A 21153-nucleotide genomic window follows, 5' to 3' on the forward strand; every position below is an offset into this window, starting at 1 on the left:
GTTTTACAGTTTGATTTTCCACTGGATATAGCAGGTCTTCCTGAAACACCTCTTCTTAACCCTTTGGTGGTTTTGATAATAGGCTTCCCTAGGTTAGTCTATAGCGTTTCTTGATACTGGCTATCTACCACACACAGTTTTATGTTAATGTCAGCCACTTCAGTGTTACTAGGGAGTGTTACATGTCTAACATTAGGCACTGTGATAAACCAGTTGTTTCAGAAGTTATTTTTGATATGAATTGCCAGGAATCATCACATGCTATCGATTTTTAAAAACACTAGTTACAGATAATTGCGGAAGTGTAGATAGAACATGGGAATGCTCAGAACTGAATCTTAGGTTAATTCATTCCTATTGTTCTAGGAAACATGACTTTACATCTCTAAATAATAGTTTGTCATTAATAAAACTAGTGTTATAGCCAGAGTATTAATTGTATACAGCAATCTTGAGAATTAAACAAGATTTAATTTGAAATTTCACTTTAGAAAATTAATTAAGATTTGTTTTATTTTTAATTTCCTTAATATAAGTGTTTTCCCGTCATTCTGCAAGTAACTGCTGTCTGCAGATGCCAGAAGGGGACATCATATCCTCTGGGACTGTAGCTACAGCTAGCCTTTGTGACCCACTGTATAGCCGCGAACTCAATCTTGGCTGTCTATAACAGCAGTGGATGTTCTTTACTGCTGAGCCATTACTCCAGTCTCCATATTACGCCTTTAATTGAAAACATTTAAACAACTGTAAAACTTGATATTTGGATGAGAATCCATTTTAAACACGGATATAAAACCTAAAAGTTGTGTTTAGCATCACAGAATTTGAAAGGATTGATTTATTGGATCTCTATAAATTGTCATCATTTCACTGTTAGAAAACTGAGAGAGGCCCACATAAGTGTGTTCATATTCATTTGGGATACAGAAAATCTGCCTTGCAAAGGCCCACAAAAAGTGTGTGAGAAATCGCCAAGATGAACATTCCAATGCTATTTTCTGGAATGGGTAAGCAGAAAGTTTGGAGTTTCTTACTGTTTGGTTTTTTTTTTTCCTATATAATACATAAGCAAAGCAAACATTTGATTGTTTAGATGAGTTTAGCAACTCAGTCCCTTTAGGCAGTTCTCATGGAGCCTTTCTATGACATTATGAGAGCTCCAGCCTGAGATTAGTAAGATTCCCAAACGACAGCGGCAATGGCTACATGGGAAATCAACCACGCTCATAGCTGGCAAGTTTCTTAGCAAATATTACACGCAAGACTTAATTAGTACCTAATAAATATTAATGAGGTATTTTTTGTTAATGTGTTTGTATGTGTGATATTTACACATTTACGGAATGACATGTGTATGTGGGAAGTTATATAAATGTGAGACCCCATCACTGTTCTATTTCTTCTTTTGAGAACGGGTCTCTCAATCAAAGGTAGAACTGTGCCTTGTCTTAGCTAGTCTTCGTAACCAGCATCTCCTGGCACTCCCTATGTCTGATTTCTAGTCTGGAATTATAGGTAGGCTGCCACAACTAGTTGACAGTCACCAGGGGCCTGAGTTCTAGCCCTTTTTTCTCATGTGGTAAGTGCTTTAACCAGGAAGTCATCTTTCCAGCCTCCATGAACATTAACATATTATAAACACTTTGAATGAAGTTTCACTAGAAATCCTTCTCTCAGGTTTTACAGTCAAACTGATTATATCCATAAAATTCAAAGAAAAATATATATCAAAATTTGTCCTACTTCATCATTAGAAGATCAACTTTAGCTGGATATGCTAGCATGTTCCTTTAATCCTAACATTCAGGGAGACAAGGCAGACAGACCTCTGTGAGTTTTAGGACAACTTGGTCTATTTAGTAAATTTCAGGACAGCAAGGGCTTCATAGTGATGTCTCAATAAATATATAAATATTTCTTTTGTTATTAGATAGGATTTATAAAGGTCTATATTTTTATTCTATTCTCTATTTATTCTCTTCTGCTTTTGTTTCCCATTGGGTTTAGCTTATAACTTAAGTCATGCTTTTCTTTGACCTGTATCATCCATGGCATGGTTCCCAGATATTAAGACTTACTCTAAGATTAAAGTAATCAATGGAATGTCAAATGCGGCTTTTGAATCTGGGTTTACTAATGTATGTCCATAACCCTATCACTCAGAAAGAAAAAGTCAAAAGACTATAGGCCAAGGCTATAAAGCAAATTCAAGGCTAGCCTGATCTACATAGATACTGTTATTAAAAAAACAAACAAACAAAACCAAAAAGCAGAACAGAGAAATAGCGATGATAAAAATCTAAGGGTTACAAAGTCTGGAGACACAGTGAGGAGTTTGGGTCTTGTGTGATAAGCACAAATTCCTGTTCTTGAAACCTGCAGTGAAAATAAGCCCCCAAATGAGGCATTTGCATAAACACGGATAAATAAAACAAAGGAAGAGAATAGGAAACTAAAAACAGATTCTAGCAGGAATAAATACTCGATTCTTTTCAGAGATAGTGACTCTATGGAGCAGCAAAGAAAAGTCTAGATTCTATATACTAAAATTCATTTCAATCTCTATGGATACAAAATGTACCATTTTTATATCTCCATGGATTATGCCTTTGTAGATTGAGCCACATATGGATCAAAATCTTTAAAAATAAATTTATCTGTATTGATCATGAACAAAACATTATTTTAATTATTCTATAAACAAAATTCAGAACAAAACTACTTATGCAGCAATTATATTATATTACGTACTCAAAGAAATTTACTTATGGATCACAAGGTACCAAGGGATGCATGCTGGTTATAAACAACATCGCATCATTGTATGTAAAAGACTTTAGGATGAACAGATCTACTTATGTTGGGGGTCCTAAAATCAACCCCTGTTGGAAGCTGAGGAATGAGTATACACACACACACACACACACACACACACATCTAGACGCACCACACACACACACACACACACACACACACACACACATTATAGCATGTATATGAATTAATTTCAGGAGTTTTAAATATCAAGTACAAGACAATTTATTATAGAAACTGATTTCATAACCAAAGGACAGAGAATTTTTATATATAAATTTATCAACCCTTGTAGGAAAAGGAAAATAAATTGGAATATATTGATTTTAGAAGGTTCTGTTTATCACAGACATAATTAAGAAAATAAAAGACAAGCCATACAGTAGGAGATGTTTTTTCCATGTATAACAAGCAAAGTGGTCTTATCTAGAATCAATTACTGTGAAAAAGAAGTCAATAGAATTGAAAATTAGGAAAAATAGTTTAGCAAGAATCATCAAGAATGTAGAACAATATATTGTCAATAGGACTATAAATTAATGAAATCATAAAGTAGTATTGCCTTTTGCTTATTTTTGTTTGTTTGTTTTTGTTTTTCTACAGGGACTTTCTATCTATATGTAGCTCAGGCAGGCAAGAATATGGAATTCAGTTTCTATGTTCTCATTAGTACTATACATTTTGATATCTGGCCCAGCTAGAGTTATCTTTAGAAGTGTCTATGAACACATGAGTGCTTTGGATTCTGCTTTTTTTCTGAACAATAGAGAAGTGTATAAAGGAACATATGAAAAGATTCATTGATGTCAGAGTTAATATTGATGGTTGATTGGACAAGATCTAAACACTCAGGAGACACACCTCTGTACAGATCTGAGAGGAATTTTCTATATTGGATTAACTAAGGTGGAGACACCTACTCTAAACATAGGTAGCACTGTTTTAGAGGTTGGTATCCTAGACTCAATAAAAAAGGGAAACCAAACTGATCATCGGCATGCCTCTCTTTCTGAATCCTGATTGTGGATGTGATGTGATCAGCAGCATCAGACTTCTGCTGCCACCACACTGTCCCCACCATGATATACTATATCCCCAAACTGAGAGACAAAGTAACCCCTTATGTCTTTAACTTGCTTTTGTTGAACATTTGGTCACAGCAGTGAGGAAAGAAAATAATGCAAGAGGTAGATAAAATGTTGATACTAAAGTATCAACTGTCTAAAGGATCATTTTTTTTTTAGTTTTTGTTTTTTGAGACAGTGTGTCTCTGCAACTTTGGAGCCTGTCCTGGAACTACCTCTTATTGACCAGACTGGTCTCGAACTCACAGAGATCTGCCTGCCTCTGCTTCCTTAGAGTTGTAATTAAAGGCATGTCCCACCACCACTTGGCTAAAGAATCAAATTCTGACATAGATTATACATTTTAACATGTAAAAGTTAAAAAAGCAGGGGATTTGGCTTAATGGGTAACACACTTACCACATAAATATGAGGACTTCATCTGAATCATCAGGGCCCACATAGAGTTAATCATAACAGCCAGCATCTATAACCCCAGTCCTCTAAAGTGGAGACAAAACACTCCCTGGAAACTTGCTGGCATCTACCAACAAAAAGGCTTAATCAAGTAAAGACAGATGGAAGACGAGAATTGGTACCAGTCTTTTACACATTCTCTGACCTTCACATATAGGAACACAGACATACACATACTATGAACACATCGTAATCATTTATACACACATTGCATATGCACAGAAAGGGAATTTTTAAAAATCCTTACTTACAAATAATCAACTGACATATAGATGAGGCTCATCTTTCAAAAAGAAGGAAGATTTGGAAGGAGAAAAGTACAGAGAAGGTTGTCCAAAATGTTGATATATATACACACACACACACACATATACTTCTCTTAGTCAAGTGCCATTGAGTGTGATCTATTTTTTATATTTTTGGTAAACATAATGATTTGTAAGAAAGTATCATGTAAATTAAAAATTTAAAACAATAAGCCTCTCCATGGGAGTCTTTTAAATCTATTATGTGTAGTTTTTTAAATAGCAGATCCTAATTTCGATAATACTGGAAATATATTCAAAACAAATGCTACCACACAATTTATCCTATCCTTTGAAGCAAAGGAGAACTTCATCACTATGTAGCATTTCATCAGTCCCCAGAGATACATTCTCATAGGCTATGAACAAAACTAGCCCAAAGTCATTTGTCCAGAGAGTCATCAGCAAGTCTATTCTCTTTCCTATTTCTTCTGCAGCTTAACAAATAAGGAACCCTCAGTTTTGATGGAATGAATCTCTTACTTTGTAATATCTTCCTCTCCCACCATGATTCTTAGCCCATGCAGCTTAAACGTACAATTTTATTCAAATGGAGCATAACGATTAGGCCCTGCTGAACATAAGTAGAGGAAGGCGTTCGGAGAGCTTGACTTTCAAAAAAAAATAAGTATCAGCTTTGATAAGACACATAAATAGATTTCCAGCAGTGATGATGTGGGGGAAAATGAGGCTAACACATTGGATAATCTACACTCCTGTTGATTTTTAAGATAAATACGATAGAAACAAGCTGTAATTTAACCGTGCATCTCTCACAGCCCATTTGTTTAAGATGTGGATTATTTTTAAAGGCGCAGTTTTCTCCTTAATATACCAATTGGCAGCAATGTTATTACAGCATTAAAATAAATTTAGAACACTAAATCCGTTGTAATATGATAGCACTGCTTCAACTTTATAATGAAAAGCATTGCTAATTTGTCAACTTTCTTTCACTTATGAAATTAGAGAGAAATATTTCTTCTTGTACGTGTGTTCACGTCATTCTCTTCTGCACGAGTGATGTTAAAAGGCATTTGGCATTTTCATTGATAATTGGGTGTGCATTACCCACTTAATGCACACTTTACAATTACCAGAGTCGTTGAGTTTTCCAAATGCATTTTTGAGTGTTATTTTTAAAAAGTTCTTTTCCTGGAACTTAATTTTATTTTCCAGATATAAATGCACTTTATCACCATGAGTATCATGTGTAGTTTGGGATGCATTTCAGTGACATTTATAATTTCTCAGGTTCCAAAATGCTTTTTATTTTTGTTTACCAATATGAGAGTCCTCCAGTTTAAGAAATAATGAGTCATATAGCTTGCAAGCCTACAAGTGCCTTGAAATCCTTTTGTAGTCAACGATCTTTGCATTAAGATTCTACCTACTGTGGTATAATTGTTTAATTTTAAATGTGTGTATGTGTGTGTGCATGTGAATGCGTCAGGGGTATATGGGTTCATGTGGATGTCAGGATGATTCCAGCGGCGATTCCTCAGGCACTCAAATTTATTTGAGACAGAGCCATTGCCATGACTCACTTAGTAGACTTACCTGGCTACACAGCAAACCCCAGGGATTTGCCTGCGTCTCTGATTCTTTAATGTTGAGATGTGTCATCACATCCTGTTTTTGTAGAGTGTGAACTCTGATTCCCATGCTTGTGAGGGAAAGATTTCCCTATTATGCTACTTCCCTACGCCAGTGCTTCTTTGATTCACAGAGATTCTACTTTCAAAATAAATACACACTATAAAAAATATCTCACAATGTACACAAGAGAAATTCAGCGCTTGTAAAGGCTGAGTGACCTTGGGCAAGGAGCATAGTTGTATCACCTTGAATTTCTCTATCTGTAAAATATGGTTTAGAATAGTTTACAGGTTCAGAATAATGATGAATGTCTTGGTGGGTATAAAACTTTTTGCATTCCTCTGGAAAAATGATGATGGCTGTAAATGTCTATATGTATATGGTGATTTAAAGTGAACTGTTATTACATGTTAACCCTGAAGCATTCAAAGTTGGTTCTGGGATATGATGCAGGATTCTGTAATCTCACCACATAAGTTAAATGAACTAAGGCTTGGAACACCCCTAAATATGTATAACTTTGGTATTAATAATTTTAATATATAAAGCTAACATAGCAAAGGAAAATGTATGATGCATTTCAAATTGCCTTTTATGAACAGCTTCAAAATTCTAGTCATGAATCAAATACTTGGTGCTAGAATGAATAATGAAAAGCAAATTCTTGCCTGTTAACAGTGCAGAGCGAGGCTATGGGTTGCCTTGCTATATTCAGCTAAGAACAATCTATCCATTGCCCTTGCCCTCTGGTCTGTGTGTATTTGATACCTAGTAGTCTGTTCATCTCATATGAATTGGGGAATGCCACTACCCTCATTTTACACATGAGTTAACTCTGAGTACAATGTCTACACAATCTTCAAAAACAGGTAGTTTGCTTTGGTAGTTTGCTATGTCCACTGCATTGTCACCTGACTTTCCCAAGTTTTCTCAGAATCTCACAGTCTCATTCAACTGTCCCATTGCATAAAGAACAAAGTTTCTTTTCAGCCACAGCCAAGAAGAACAGTCATTTCCCAATCCAGTGTTTTGCTTCTTTCATCATGCTCAGTCCCTCCTTGACTCTTCCATGAGTTTCTGGTCACACACTTTTCCTGTTGAATCTCAATGTCCTACTTTAACTAGCTTCTGTGTTGAGATCAGAAACATCTATCTCATGCTCAAATCAAACCATTTCAGTTTTGAATGGCATTCTTTGCTCATTCTTCAACCAGAGCTACTGCCTACCAAGGGTACTGCTCAGTTACTTGAAGTCCACCTCTTATTTCACCTTATAAGATTTCTTGAGGCAGTGCCGAGTACAGGAGGGGAGGGATCTTAGATTCCACTCTCTCTGAGTTTGAATATTTATTTACATTTTTTTCTGTGTTTATGGGCAAATGAGTTCTTTTTTCCCTTTTGAAATGAGGATTTTGAGCCTATCAGAGGCTTTATCATAAAGAATAAGACAGTCATTTTTCATAAGTCTCAATAGTACGTACTATGCATGGGTACGTACCATTCTCTCTTTTTATATTATTTTGTTTAGAATTTTACTTAATTACTTTTTTTTGCTCTGTAAAAATAGGAGGTATCTGCCAGCATTAGCTCTACCATTTAGTCTCTAGAACCTAGTATTATGCTTAACACATATAAGAACAAGTATATCCAGGTGGTGGCCAGATTAATAAATGTAGAATCAATTTGAAAGCTTTCAAGTTGCCTTTCCTTCTGTACTGAGAGAAGAAATGTATTTGAAACATATCATCCGTGATTAAATATGAAGTACAACAGAATTCAAAAGTTTTAGCATGATTTCATGTCAAGTGTCTATATATTTTATTGACAGATTTCTAAAAGCCTGCTAAACAGAGCTTAGTAAATTTTTAGGTTTCTTTCCTAACACCTATCTCAGTTTCTCAGGACGATATTGTAAATGGCAGAAAGAGATCCCAATACTCCACTCAAATACAGGAGTACAAAGCAATTTATTAGCATACACATGAAAGAAGGAAATTCACCTATAGACTTTGCCAACAAAGCCCTCGAGAAATAGGAAAATTTAAAGCAGCTACAAGTGGCTTCAAGAGCCAATCTGAATTTATCACTCTGGAATGCTGGGGTGAAAGATAAGAGATGACAAGGGACAGAATTTCCTTTCAGAGTTAAATTTGGATAAGATTGGGTAGGGTGGTACTAAATTAGAATATGCCTGAGTACCTGACAGGACAGAGTACTGTGCTAAGAAAGGTTGTCATGGACTTTTGTGATCAATAATTTAAAACATGCCTAAATGCAGAGGTGAATTATATGTTAAGACTAAAGACATATTTGCCCCATTTTTAAAAGGTACTTTTTAAAAACATAAGCCACATTATCAGGAAGTTTTCATGTTGAGATAAATCATAAGGCAGAAAGTTATAGGCCATATCTAAAGTAAGTTTAGGTTGTACCTTCACACTGCTACTACTAAGATAAAAGTTGGAAGCAAAAACCATCAGTTACCTAATATATACCTGTAATACCTCACATAAATAGCATGCGTTCAGAAGGGTACTTATAAGTTTATTGACACTGCAGGCCTAATTGATGCTACAGCAAACTACTAAAGAGAGTACACAAATGCAAACATTTTCTTTTTGATGTATAACTTGAGTCTGACTTAGCTAAATTTGTATAAGTGGGGATTCTGAACAAATGTTTGACATGTGAGAAAGCCAATTGTCCAACAATTTGATAGTGAATGACTTCTGTCTTCTTTGGAGTTACTTAAAGGTAGGATCCAGGGGGGCAAAAATTTAAATGAATAAGATCAATTGTACCTCATGTATGAAGCTATCAAAATAAATAAATAATGGGCCAATCAGTTTATAACCTTATGGAGTCCTGTGTGTGATTTCTCTTTGGTATTTGCCGACTGTTGGGGTACCGGGCGGGACAGATACCCCAACAAGCCAGCCCTCTCATGTTACATATGGCGCCCAGACGTGGATAACTGAATCCACAAAAACCTTGAGAAAGTTTGGGAAAAAATAGAGTAAAGCATGGTTTCTTGGTAGCAGCAATTTCTCGGGTCTACTTTGCTTGCTAGAGGCAAGCAAGCGCTCTCATCTGAGAGAGGCTTCCTGACTCAGCTTTAGCTGCAAAACCTTGCAGCTCTTTAAAGAGGTCCTGCCACAAAACATTTAAATGTTGTTGATGACAAGCTGAACGCATTCTTTTCAGTTTTCAGCTGTAGCAGGAGAAAAGCTGTGCTGTTTTAAAATGCTGGCCTTCTGGGCTGTCCTGCCAGAGCAAACTCTGACTCTTTCAGGCAGGCAGTCCGACTGAGTGTGGTCTATGAGCAGAATGCTGCAGCTTGCTTGCTGGCAAGGACCTTGAAACGCCATAGAGTTGTGGCAGTGAGCACAGCTCTGGCTGGTACCTCAGCCTTGAGGCTGAAAAGCTAAGGAATGAGCTGGATCTAGCCGTCAAAGCCACAGCTCTCCATATTGCTTAGTAAATTAAAGACTCATATGGTCAGAAAAAGAAAAATATACAGTAAAGAGAGATTCAAAGAGGAAGAAAACCTCTAAATGGTTTACAGTGTGTATATGCAGGCTAAAAGTTAAAGTTCTTAAAGTTAAAAGGAAAGAAAGAGAGTAGTTGGGTGTGGTGGTACACACCTTTAATCCCAATGCCTGGGAGGCAGAGGCATATTGACCTCTGTGACTTCAAGGGGTAGAGGTAGATTGACCTCTGTGACCTCAAGGTATGGTAGTACACGCCTTTAATCCCAATGCCTGGGAGGCAGAGACAGATCTCTGTGAGTTCAAGGTGTGGTAGCATACACCTTTAATCCCAGCACTGGGGAGGCAGAGACAGGAGGATCTCTGTGAGTTCAAAGACAGCCTGGTCTACAGTGTTATTCCAGGACAAAGATATACAAAGATCCTGTCTCAAAAAGTAAAAGTAAAAATAAAAGAAATAGAGGTTAAAATAAAGCCACATAAAGATGGAAAATGCACAGAGAATCTTCATACTGTATGCTATTATGCTCTCTTTAAATTGTTTGATTGCTGAGGAAGGAGCAACAACTGCTAAAAGACTTTTGTTTATAAATGCTGCTGAACTAACCCAAGATAGGAATTTTGAAAATACCTTGGCTTCAAAACTGAAGTCAAAAGGTATGTTACTTTGGAGAAGAGATTTTGCTTTTGTTTCCACAGAAAACGAGAGACTCTGGATTTATTCAGAGTTAAGAATAATCACCTTTGACCAAGGAAGGCCACCTGAGAAGTCTCTGACAGGAACAGATGGCCCAGATGTCTGAATTCTACATCCAGAACAGATTCAAGACTGCTGCCTGAGATGATCAAGACTCACAGGATACTCCAGTCAGGACTTGATTATAACTCTAAATTTTCTTTAGGTCCCCATAAGATCATCAGCGCCCCCAACCAGCAGGAAGTAGCCTGAAATACTACGCCCACATTCCCAACAAATGGACTATGGGTATTTTCTTTTGTTTAAAAAAAAAAAGAGGGAAATGGTGTGGGAGAATTGTCTGTATTCTGTCAATCATGTATTTTAATAAAACGCTGATTGGCCAGGCAGGAAGTATAGGCGGGTCAACCAGACAGGAAGTAGAGACGGAGTAATGAGAATAGGATAAGGCTAGGGAGGAGAAAGGTTCCTCAGCCATTCCTGCGTAGAACACCGAAGAGGCAACATGTATGCTGTCACACTGAGAAAGGTACTGAGCCCATGTGGCTAACATAGATAAGGATAATGGGGTAATATATGTTATAAGAGTTAACAAGAAGCCTGACCTAATGGGCCAATCAGTTTATAACCTTATGGAGTCCTGTGTGTGATTTCTCTTTGGTATTTGCCAACTGTTGGGGTACCGGGCGGGACGGAAACCCCAACAAGCTGGCCCTCATGCTACAAATAAACAAACAAGTAAAGTTTAGATAAAAGCAACTAAAATTTCACATGGTTGCGAGTTACCTACTTTGTAGCTTGACTTGGTTGTGCTGACAAAAATAACGTTGGAAGTAATAACGGAGTTCTTAAAAATAATTCTGAAAATGGGAAAGTTTATTAAAATTTTCAAAAGAGATAAATTAGGGGAAAGTTCACAGAAGAAGACAGAAATGGGGGAGCATAGATCAAGGACAGATAGGCCTGTTCTCCTCTGTGTCTCACCTCATCCTCTGGACAAAGCTGGAGTATTAAATACACAGAAAAGGAAGCTGTAATGCTGGGACAGAATGCATCTTTCATGATACACGTAGTGCATCAGGTACCACACCAAAGCTTACTAGGCAACTTATTGTCTTACAGATATTCATTTTGAAAATTATTTAGAAAATAAACTGTTTTTTTTTTGAACCTGAAATAAAGAAAGAGGGCTCCTTTGACTTCTATGGAGAGTTCTGTAAAGGGGTCAAAACTAGGAGCATTCATTTTAGAAATAAAGTTTTGCTTTTTTTAATAAAAATAATTAAATTAAAATGTATTTGTTAGCAATGTACCCTGACAAAAGTCATAATCTTTTAGGGTTTAAGCATCTATTCTATAAAATAGAGACAAAATAAATATCTGACTTTGTTGTTATTTGCCAGTTCAACAGAGACTTTAAGTATAAAGAGTGTGGATCTTTTACATATGTGGGGAGAGTGGGAGAGAAAGGGGAGAAGGGGAAGGTTGGGGAGAGCTTGTGGGAGTGGGATGGTTGAGATGGAAGAAGGATGGATATGGGAGCAGGAAAGGAGATATTTTAATTAAAGGAGTTATTTTGGGGTTGGCAAGAGGCTTGGCTCTAGAGGGGTTTCCAGGAGTCCACAGGAATGACCCCAACTAGAACCCTGGACAGTGGAGGAGAGGGTGCCCAAACTGGCCTTGTCCCATAGTCAGACTGATGACTATCACTATAGAACCTTTGTCCAGCGAGGGATGGAGATAGAAACAGAGACCCACATCAGAGCACTGGACTGAGCTCCCAAGGTCCAGTTGAAGAGCAGAAGGAAGGTTAAAATGAGCAAGGAAGTCAGGACCATAGAGGTTGGTCTACCCAATGAGACAGTGTGACTAAGCTAATGGGAGCTCACCAATTCCAGCTGGACTGGGACTGAATGAGCATGGGATCAAAATGGACTTTCTGAAAGTGGCTGACAATTGTGGCAGACTGAAGGACCAATGATAATGACACTGAGATTTGTCTCTAGTGCATGTACTGGCTTTTTGGGATCTATTCTATTTGGACGCATACCTTCCTAATCCTGGATGTGTGTGGTGGGGCTTGAACTTCTCACAGAGCAGGATACCTTGCCCTCACTTAGGACTGGAAGAGGGTGGGGAAGGGTGTCGGGGGGAGTGGGAGGGAAGTGGAAGGGGAGATGGAAGTGGAAATTTGGATTGGTATTATTTATAAAGTATTTTAAAAAAAGGAAAAATAAATGAATAAGTAAATAAATAAATAAATACTGTAAAAAATATAGAGTGTGGAAAGCAAGGTCTAGGCAGTGACTGCTGTGGTAATTTGGTCCTTCTCAGGACATTGATGAGATTGAATACCTGATAGTCACAGATATGATCCTTAATGGATTTTAGCTAAAGATATATCAGGTATAAGCCTAGATTCTGCAGGAAAGGATAGCTATTTGGAATAATATCCATAAAAAGCTTATTAATTATATTCTATATATCCAAGATGTATTTCTTAAATGATAAATATTCCTATTTATATAGTTTTTGTTATTGTTAGGATTAGAAAGTTCCTTTTTATTTTAGACAAAAGGGGGGAAATGTTGTGGGAATTCAGTCTGAAAACCAATTATATTGGGGTTGCTTATACTAGTGGATGTGGTCTTCTATAGAGATATGTGACTTGATTAAACCTCAGGGGAACTGTCATGGGCTCTCTTTTGGACTGTGAAGGGGTCACTGACAGTGGCAGCTTGGTGACCTTCCCTGGACCTTGATCTCCCTTGGGAATGAGAGGATCAGCAGCTGAAGCAGCAACAGCATTGAAGATTTGTTTTGTGTGTCCTTTATATTTTGTACCTGTTTAAAAAACCTGACTTAACTACAGAGATCCCTCCCTCTTTAAGTAAAGCCCTATCACACAAAGACACCACATGCTCTGCTTAAGAGTCAGAGAAATCAAGCTAGAATTGAACTAGAAGGTCATTCGCTGCTGCCTACTCTTCTAGTGCCTGATGCTGCTATCCATTTTGCTGGGAGAAAATTTTCACTGTAATACCCAGTTGTGGATCCTGTGTGCAATGCTACTGATTGCCCAGGTAACCTGTGCTTTCTGATTAAATAATGGTGAACCTGTTCTGGGGATTATCAGTTACTATCTAATTGGAATGGAAACTTCTGTCACAGGGAAGAATTTATAGTTGATACTGTAAACTCAGCAAAAAGCTAGTATTTTGGTTTTTGTAGTTAAATAAATATTGTACGTCTAACAAAGTTCCTTTCAATCAACTATATTTATAGCCCTAGATATGTGCTTCTGTCTGGTTAGTTTAGATAAACTTTTGGTGTTGGACAGTGGCAAATATAAAGATTATTTGGTAAAAGTGTTGGAAATTAAGTGACTGCTGAATTCTCAGTCATACATGAGAGACCTTGTATGACATCCATTTAAGGCTCAGGAAACATGAGATTAAAGGGGTCAAATAGAATGTAAGTACAGAGGGGAAGTGGACAATACTGTGCAATACTGTCTTCTAGCTGTTGAACTCTTGAACTCTTATATGTTATGATTTATTATGCAAGATGTGGACAATATTGTGCACTTCACATATCCACAGTTCCCTGAAGATTCATAGGCAATTGGTGGTTGATAAACATTGTGGAATATTTGCTTCACTTGCATAGCTGCTGGTAAGTTGCCCATAATTTATAAATAAGCCATCATTTAAGCTTATGTAAGCAATCCTAATGAAACTCATTATGCTATAAACAAAGAAATTAAAACATAGGGGGGACGAGTTGGAAATGAAAAGGAAATTTGTTAGAGAAACAATAAAGTTGGGAATTAGAGATATCATTTCTCAATTGTTTATGTGAATAAAAACCCTCACACTCATATCCCAGGTAAACCATGTCATTTTTATGTATGTTGAATGATGGTGAGTATTTCAATCTGTAAATTTCTCACCAGAAGGCTATTATGAGAATAGACCTAATTGTGTTCTGTTGGATACAAGTTGAGTTTGGGAATTACTTTATCTGAGATTCCAACATTTGACCCATGTTGTTATTCAGGCAATAACCTTTCTAGTCAAACAATCATTGTTAATTTAAGAAGGAGAATATAAAGCATACAAGAATGAAGAAACAGCTCATGAAGTTCAAAAACTTTCCAGTGGGTCAGTTTTCATCTAGACTACTTTTTCTGTGTTTTACTCTGGAATGCAACAGGAATCCTTCCAGATACTGCATCAATATAAGTATTATGCAGAACAGTAGAATACTTGGGCTTTTTTATCTCCTCAAAATGTCAGTCTTAATGCCGACAATCTTTTAAGTTTGCCAAACAAAGTTCAGTTACTGAATATGAGAAGACCAATTTTTTTGCATGGATAGTAGTGAAACTGTTTGTTTCATATGTGATTCCAGTATGTGTACATTTTGTGATGCCTGGAGGTTGGCTTCAGACTTCTTCCTCATTTACTTCCCAAATGATTTTTTGACTCATGACCTCTTACAGAATAAGGAGCTCATCAAATAGACTATATGAGCTGGCTAGCAAGCCTCAAAAATCCTCTTGTTCTACCACCTTGGACTTCAATTGCAGGGCTATTTCAGGACACTCAGCTTTTTTTAAATGGGTGCTCAGGTTTGGACTCAGATGCTCAGGCTTACATGGCAAGCACAGTAGTCATTAACCATTAGGCCACCAATGGAGAAAAGAATAATGGAGATACAGCCAAAGAACTGGTTTATCTCACTTATGCAATAAATAATCTGACTTCTTTTTAGTTTAACGTTTTTTCCATTTTGGCAAAGATGAATATATATTTTAGTTAGGAAAGTTTGAAATAGATGTAGTTCTTTGTGCAAAAAAAAGATAATTTAAAATCTTAGAGACGATTTTAAAGTACTGTTTAGGGTGCAAGCAATTAAGAAGAAATGTGTGGCTGTATAAACTACAGTGTGGTGCTTTCAGGTGTAAACATTCAAGATTTCTTTAACTTGTTTATATGTTTGTCTCTTTTTGAGACAGTCTCAGCACTCAGATAAGGCATTGCAAGCCTCCACCACTATAACAGGGTTTGATATTTGATAAATAATGCAACAAAAACTCGGGAAATTCCAAATAAATATTCTGGCTGTATGGAATTTTCTTTGGAATTTGTGTGTGTGATCTGATTGTAATGTTCTGGGATGTCTGCCTTCCAAACAAACCAGTCTCTAACAGCTGCATATTTCTGTAGAGTATGTGTATAGTATATAGTATATTTTCAAGTGATTCTCTCAGATGAATTCAGAAATCAACTGTAATGATTATTGGCTATACGCATATGCACACAATGTATAAAACCAAAGCAGGCTCTGTGCCAAACATTGCACCTCCAAGCGCCTTGTGTAGATCATGTGATCTTTGGTGCAGAACACACTTGATAACACATCTGCAGGGTAGGATAAGACACAGACACAATCTTTAAATTTGGTTTTTGAAAGCTATAGAGAGCATAGACATTTTCCCGAGCCACCAAACAGCAACAACTAACATTCAGTTCCCTACTTATCTAGAGTGAAGGGAGTCATACCAGGGGGAAATGCAAGCCTGCTACTTTGTCCACATTGTGAGATATAATTACTCTCAAAAAAAGCTTTCACTGAATCCAATATGAAGTATTTTAGTCCCCGGAAACACTATATATACAGGATATAAGAAGCAGTGTCTATTGTTCATCTGCTAATGTCCCCAAATGTCACAAAGGTAATTACTTGGATGACATTTATGTGATGCAGCTGGACATTGTTACAGTTAATACAAAGCCTGCCTGTGGCAACCACTTTATTTCCACCTACATATCACTGTGGGTGTATGATCGCTGTTCCTAGAGAAATGCCCGTCTGCCCCACATGACACCACTGCCTTGGGGTTGCTTTCTGTACTGTTCACACTGACACCTTATTAGAAGAAAGGGCAGCAATATTATATGTATGATCTTAATATTGGTAGGTGATACTTCTAAGAGTACTTCACAACATATAATTACAAAAATATTTTTACCTAAAAAACAATAATAGATTTTCATTATCCCTAGGAACCTAGATTTATAAATTACACAATCAAAACTTTTTGTACACATAAAATTTCATTTGATTTCAAAGAGCAGGTTAATAAAAATTCTATCTTTTTGGCCCGATATAGATACATCACCAGACTATTTTCTAGGATATATATTGAGTATGGAATTTTCACACAGACTTACATGCAAACTGTAGTTTTGCTTTCCTACTCAGAATGGTGCCCACAGGATTGGTGGCCAGACACTGGTATGTGCCAATATCTTGATCTGTGCGGGGGCTGCTGATGGCCAAACTGCCTCCATCTAATCTATAGTGATAAGTCATGCTGAAGTCAATATCTGTGCCATTTTGTTTCCACCTTCAAGGATAAAAAAGAAATAAAATTACATATATAATATAAAGAACCGAATGCTATTTATCATAAAATCATATGATTTTAATTCCTATGAGCATAAAATAAAAAACAGAAACAAAACAAAATACATGATTACCTGTTGGGATATCTCTGTAATTTCACAAAGGGCAAGCATGTTCTGTTTTTGTTTGTAGTGCTGGGGTTTGAACTAGGACTGACCTCACATATTCTTCCTGTGTGCTGTACCACTAGGCTACATCTACAGACTCATTTTAACTTTGTTTTTAAATCTTCCGACATGTTCTCACCAAGTTGCCCCAGCTAACCCCAAACACACTCTGAAGCCATGCCTCGCTTGGAACTTACAATCGTCTTGTATTACTGTAGCACAAGCTAAAATTATAGGGCTATGCTACCAAGCCTGGCAAATGCAACTGTTCTGGGGCCAGTGATGCAAACTGGTAGGTTGTTTGAAAGCTCTTAACATTTTATAAGTTACAATAACTCACACACAAGAAATCAGAAAGGTATTAGGGCTCTTAACATGAGAGATAAAAAAGTAAACATCAGTTAATAATTCTGACATCCATTTCTTTAGAGATTTTTTGAATAATGTATACCATACCCGAATCCTCACAATTGACACTGCAAAACTGAATGTCAGAAATGACTTAGAGACAGAAACCCAAGAAGGCTGCATTACATCCAGCACAAAGAACACCAGCAAGGCTCTGACAATAGCCATTCAAGGCTGATAACAAAACAATAATAACCTAACAGCTTCAAAATGTGATTGTCTTTGTGAGTCTGCCACTTGGAAAATTAATCACATTGAAGATATTTCAATGGCACTTAGGAAAGCCAACCTAAAATTATATGCTAGCAAAACAAATACAGCTTGAGACTTTTTTTTATTTTAAGAAGCCCAAATCTCTCAAGTTAGCTAATAGTCAACAGTCCTTTGGTGCATGAATTATCTACTTATAAAAGGGCATTAGCGCTATTTGGAAGGAAGCATAAATAGCTTTGGAGGACTTCATTTGGTCTTTTTAAGACAGCAAATATGGATTCACCACCTCTTACTAGATTTACTTCTTGAATTGGAAACCTCCCAACATCATGTTTTAAATGATGAATATTGCACATCAATGAAGTATATCTCAAAGTTATAATTTGTATGTAGTCATTTAAAGCATTTATGGAAATAGGCATTTAAAAGTAATGAATCATAACTCATACTTGTAGAGGTAGAAAAATACAGAGATAAAAAAAGGAAAATTTCTCTTTATTCACTGTCAGGATCATGTTTGAGGGCCTATAACTCTGTATTATCACATACACAGTCATTCAATATAGCACTTTTATGAAATTGGGATTTTCAGAAGCAAAACCCCAATCAAAGACAGAACTGCATATTTAATGCTAGGTTTAATTAGGAGTTTCCAGGATAAAAATGACAGCAAGTAAGAGCTGATGTTTGTAGTTGGTGAAAACTCAGCAGAACTGGCCATGTTATATGTCTCTAGGAAAAAGTATGTTCCTTTCTTAGGCCCCTGGGAAGCAACCTCTGAAATGAAAATTCTATGCTTAGTTGAAAACTAGAAAGGCAAGGGAAGGTGTGAAAGCCCTTCAGCTTCTGCTATTGACTCTAGATTTTAGGGTAGTGGTTCTCAACCTTACAGTTACTACAACCATTTAATACAGTTAACATGTTGTGGTGACCCCAAACCATAAAATTGTATTTGTTGCTACTTCAGTTATCTAATTTTCTACTATTACAAATCATAATCTAAATATCCGTGTTTTCTGATGGTTGACCCTCCTACACACCCGTGAAAGAGTCCTTCGACTTCCAAAAATGGGTCATGACTCACAGGTCGAGAACCTCTGCTTGAGGGTATTTGTCTTGAGCCTGCCACTAATAATGGCCTTTTCCTATATAATATATACAGTTTTCAAATCATATTTTAGGATATATGTCTACCTAGTTATTATTTTCCTATTAATAGTGAAATTATATTTAAAATGTTTTGTTAGGATGGGTAAATGTGAGAAAGGAATGGTATTCTCCAAAGTTATTTTGAATACCATTAATTTGAGGGGATGGCTTTGTGACAGATTCACTGGAGAAAAATCTGACTAATGCCTACTAAAATAGAAAAGAAATACAAAACTGGGTACTCCTCCATAATATTAAAGATATAAAGTGATGACTCAAATATTAATAATTCAGAGGACTTGAACCAATCCTGTCAACTTTATAATGATTTGGCCCCGTCCTGCATATGTCAACTTCTTTTTAATAAAATGAAGATGAACGGCCATCAAGTGTCCATATATACAGCTTTGTTTTCCACCATTCTTTCAGTTATAATTTGTACATACTGCCTCTTGTCTGTGCTCTTAGGACACAAAACACAGAAAACTTTTCTTCCAGCTGGGCTGTCTCAAGATACCAATATCCCTCTTGCTCTCACTGCAAAGCTGTCTTTTCTAATTCACTTACAGGGCATGGTCTCCGACCTCAGTGTTCTCTATCATTTTCAAAGGGAAGGGTATGCCATACTTAGTTTGCCAGCTCTCTTTAATTTTGGAATCAATCACCGAAATAACTGCTGTCATCATTACATGCTCCTAATTAAGCGCAGTAATTGTTTTTCAACACAAATTCAAAGTTGTTGGCTTAGCTGCAGCAAATGAATTTTTCACAGTGGCCCCGTAATCATTCTAATCACTATGGTACAATGATTATTAAACTGTGCATATAGATCAGGAGTTCAGCTCTGGGTGTGGGCTTTGTCCTAATTAATATGCTTAAATAAATGGAGAAATAGTTTTACTTCATTAAGTGACTGTCAGACAAACTTTCCTGATAGTTGTATACATCCAAGCAAATTTTCCTATGACACAAACTAGAAAATGTGTGTCGAGTGAATATTTTACACACAAGAATGAACACATTATTTCTAGGAGATGCGATGAATTTAAACTGGAATGTGATCCTTTTATTAAGGACTATCTTTCACAACTAAGTAGATGAGAGCTGACTGGATAATATGACTAAGAACTCTATTTGCTTTCCTTTAGAAATGTGTACATCCATGCGTGCCTTTGTGTGTGATGTCTCACAAATCTGCTCTCAGTTTTCAGTGCTTCTTACAGGCACCTGACTTTGATCCCAGCCCCAGATCTCTACATTCTAACTTCGTCTGCTGCCAATATTGGAGACTAAACTTAACCTGTTGTCTCCATATAAAGAGTCCTCTTGTCTGCTTTGTCACAGCTTCCCTGTGCATCCTTGTGTCCATCCACTATAAAACTGTTACAGCATACACCAGATTTGACTGCAGGAAGTCTTTAACAGGAAGTGGAGAAGTGTTTGAGGAAAGAATTACAGCTCCTGAGACTTTACTGACTCTCTTCATTTCCAGGAGAGGCTAACACTTAATGAGTGGGTTGGTTCACTCCTGGCTATCTGTGGTTAAAAGGAGAATTGTCAGAAGTCATCGGTAGTATTTCTACTTTTTTTGCCTGTGAGAAAGCATATGATGTCGAGAAATAATGTATATATTTTCAGATAGATCACTTGGGATTAAGTTCTCAGCTATCTTATCTTTCGACCATATTCTAGTTATTAGCAATTCCCTCTTACCACTGGCTTTGAGTAGCCCACTCTCTTTGACCTTTGCATGGCTCCATTACTAGCTTTATCATCTCATGTGGTCCTTGAGCGTTGAACCTGTACAAGCAATCCTTCCTCGCTTTTGACTTTATCGTGCTCCTCTTTATAAAAGCATTTGTTTCACTGAGCATGACTTTACTCAAATGACTCTTTAACTATTTCCAAAGATCTATTTTTCAAGACTGCTAATTGCTCCCATGAGTTTCAGTTTACTCTGCTGAATTTACAGAACAGTAGCAGCAAGAAGAATATAAGTGGCTTTTATCCCCCCACAGAATAACCAATATAACAATACATTTGGGGAGAAAATAGAATAAATTTGGTGCTATGATCCTGATTTGAACAATAAACCAAAATTTTAAAGGAGCACGTTTAAACATACTCTCCAGGAAAGGCCACTGTCACTCCAGGGAGAAGGGAGTATTTACTAAAAAGAGAATGATCCTCCAAGGGCTGTCTCTAGGATCAAGTTGCCACAGGAAAGCATAATTCTTATTTTTAAGTGGAAAGCTCTCTTATACTGTTTCTCATTTTGCCTATATAACCCTGTATAGCCTTGGACTCTGTAATAATAAAGACCTTTTCTGCAGTGTACATTCTACCAGATAATCT

At 36.8% G+C, this 21153-nt stretch overlaps 1 protein-coding gene across 2 annotated transcripts in view; it reads right to left on the reverse strand.

Moving 5' to 3' along the window:
• LOC125403249 (contactin-6) overlaps positions 1 to 21153 on the reverse strand; it is a 379648-nt gene that overhangs the window by 193537 nt on the left and 164958 nt on the right. For both annotated transcript variants that reach the window (XM_048438486.3, XM_085686802.2), the window contains exon 4: positions 16687 to 16862. In XM_048438486.3, the coding sequence (XP_048294443.3) occupies positions 16687 to 16862 (176 nt within the window). The remainder of the gene's footprint in view (positions 1 to 16686; positions 16863 to 21153) is intronic.

This window comes from Myodes glareolus, chromosome 3 (genome assembly GCF_982192425.1).
Source record: "Myodes glareolus chromosome 3, mMyoGla1.1, whole genome shotgun sequence".
Taxonomy (NCBI): domain Eukaryota; kingdom Metazoa; phylum Chordata; class Mammalia; order Rodentia; family Cricetidae; genus Myodes; species Myodes glareolus.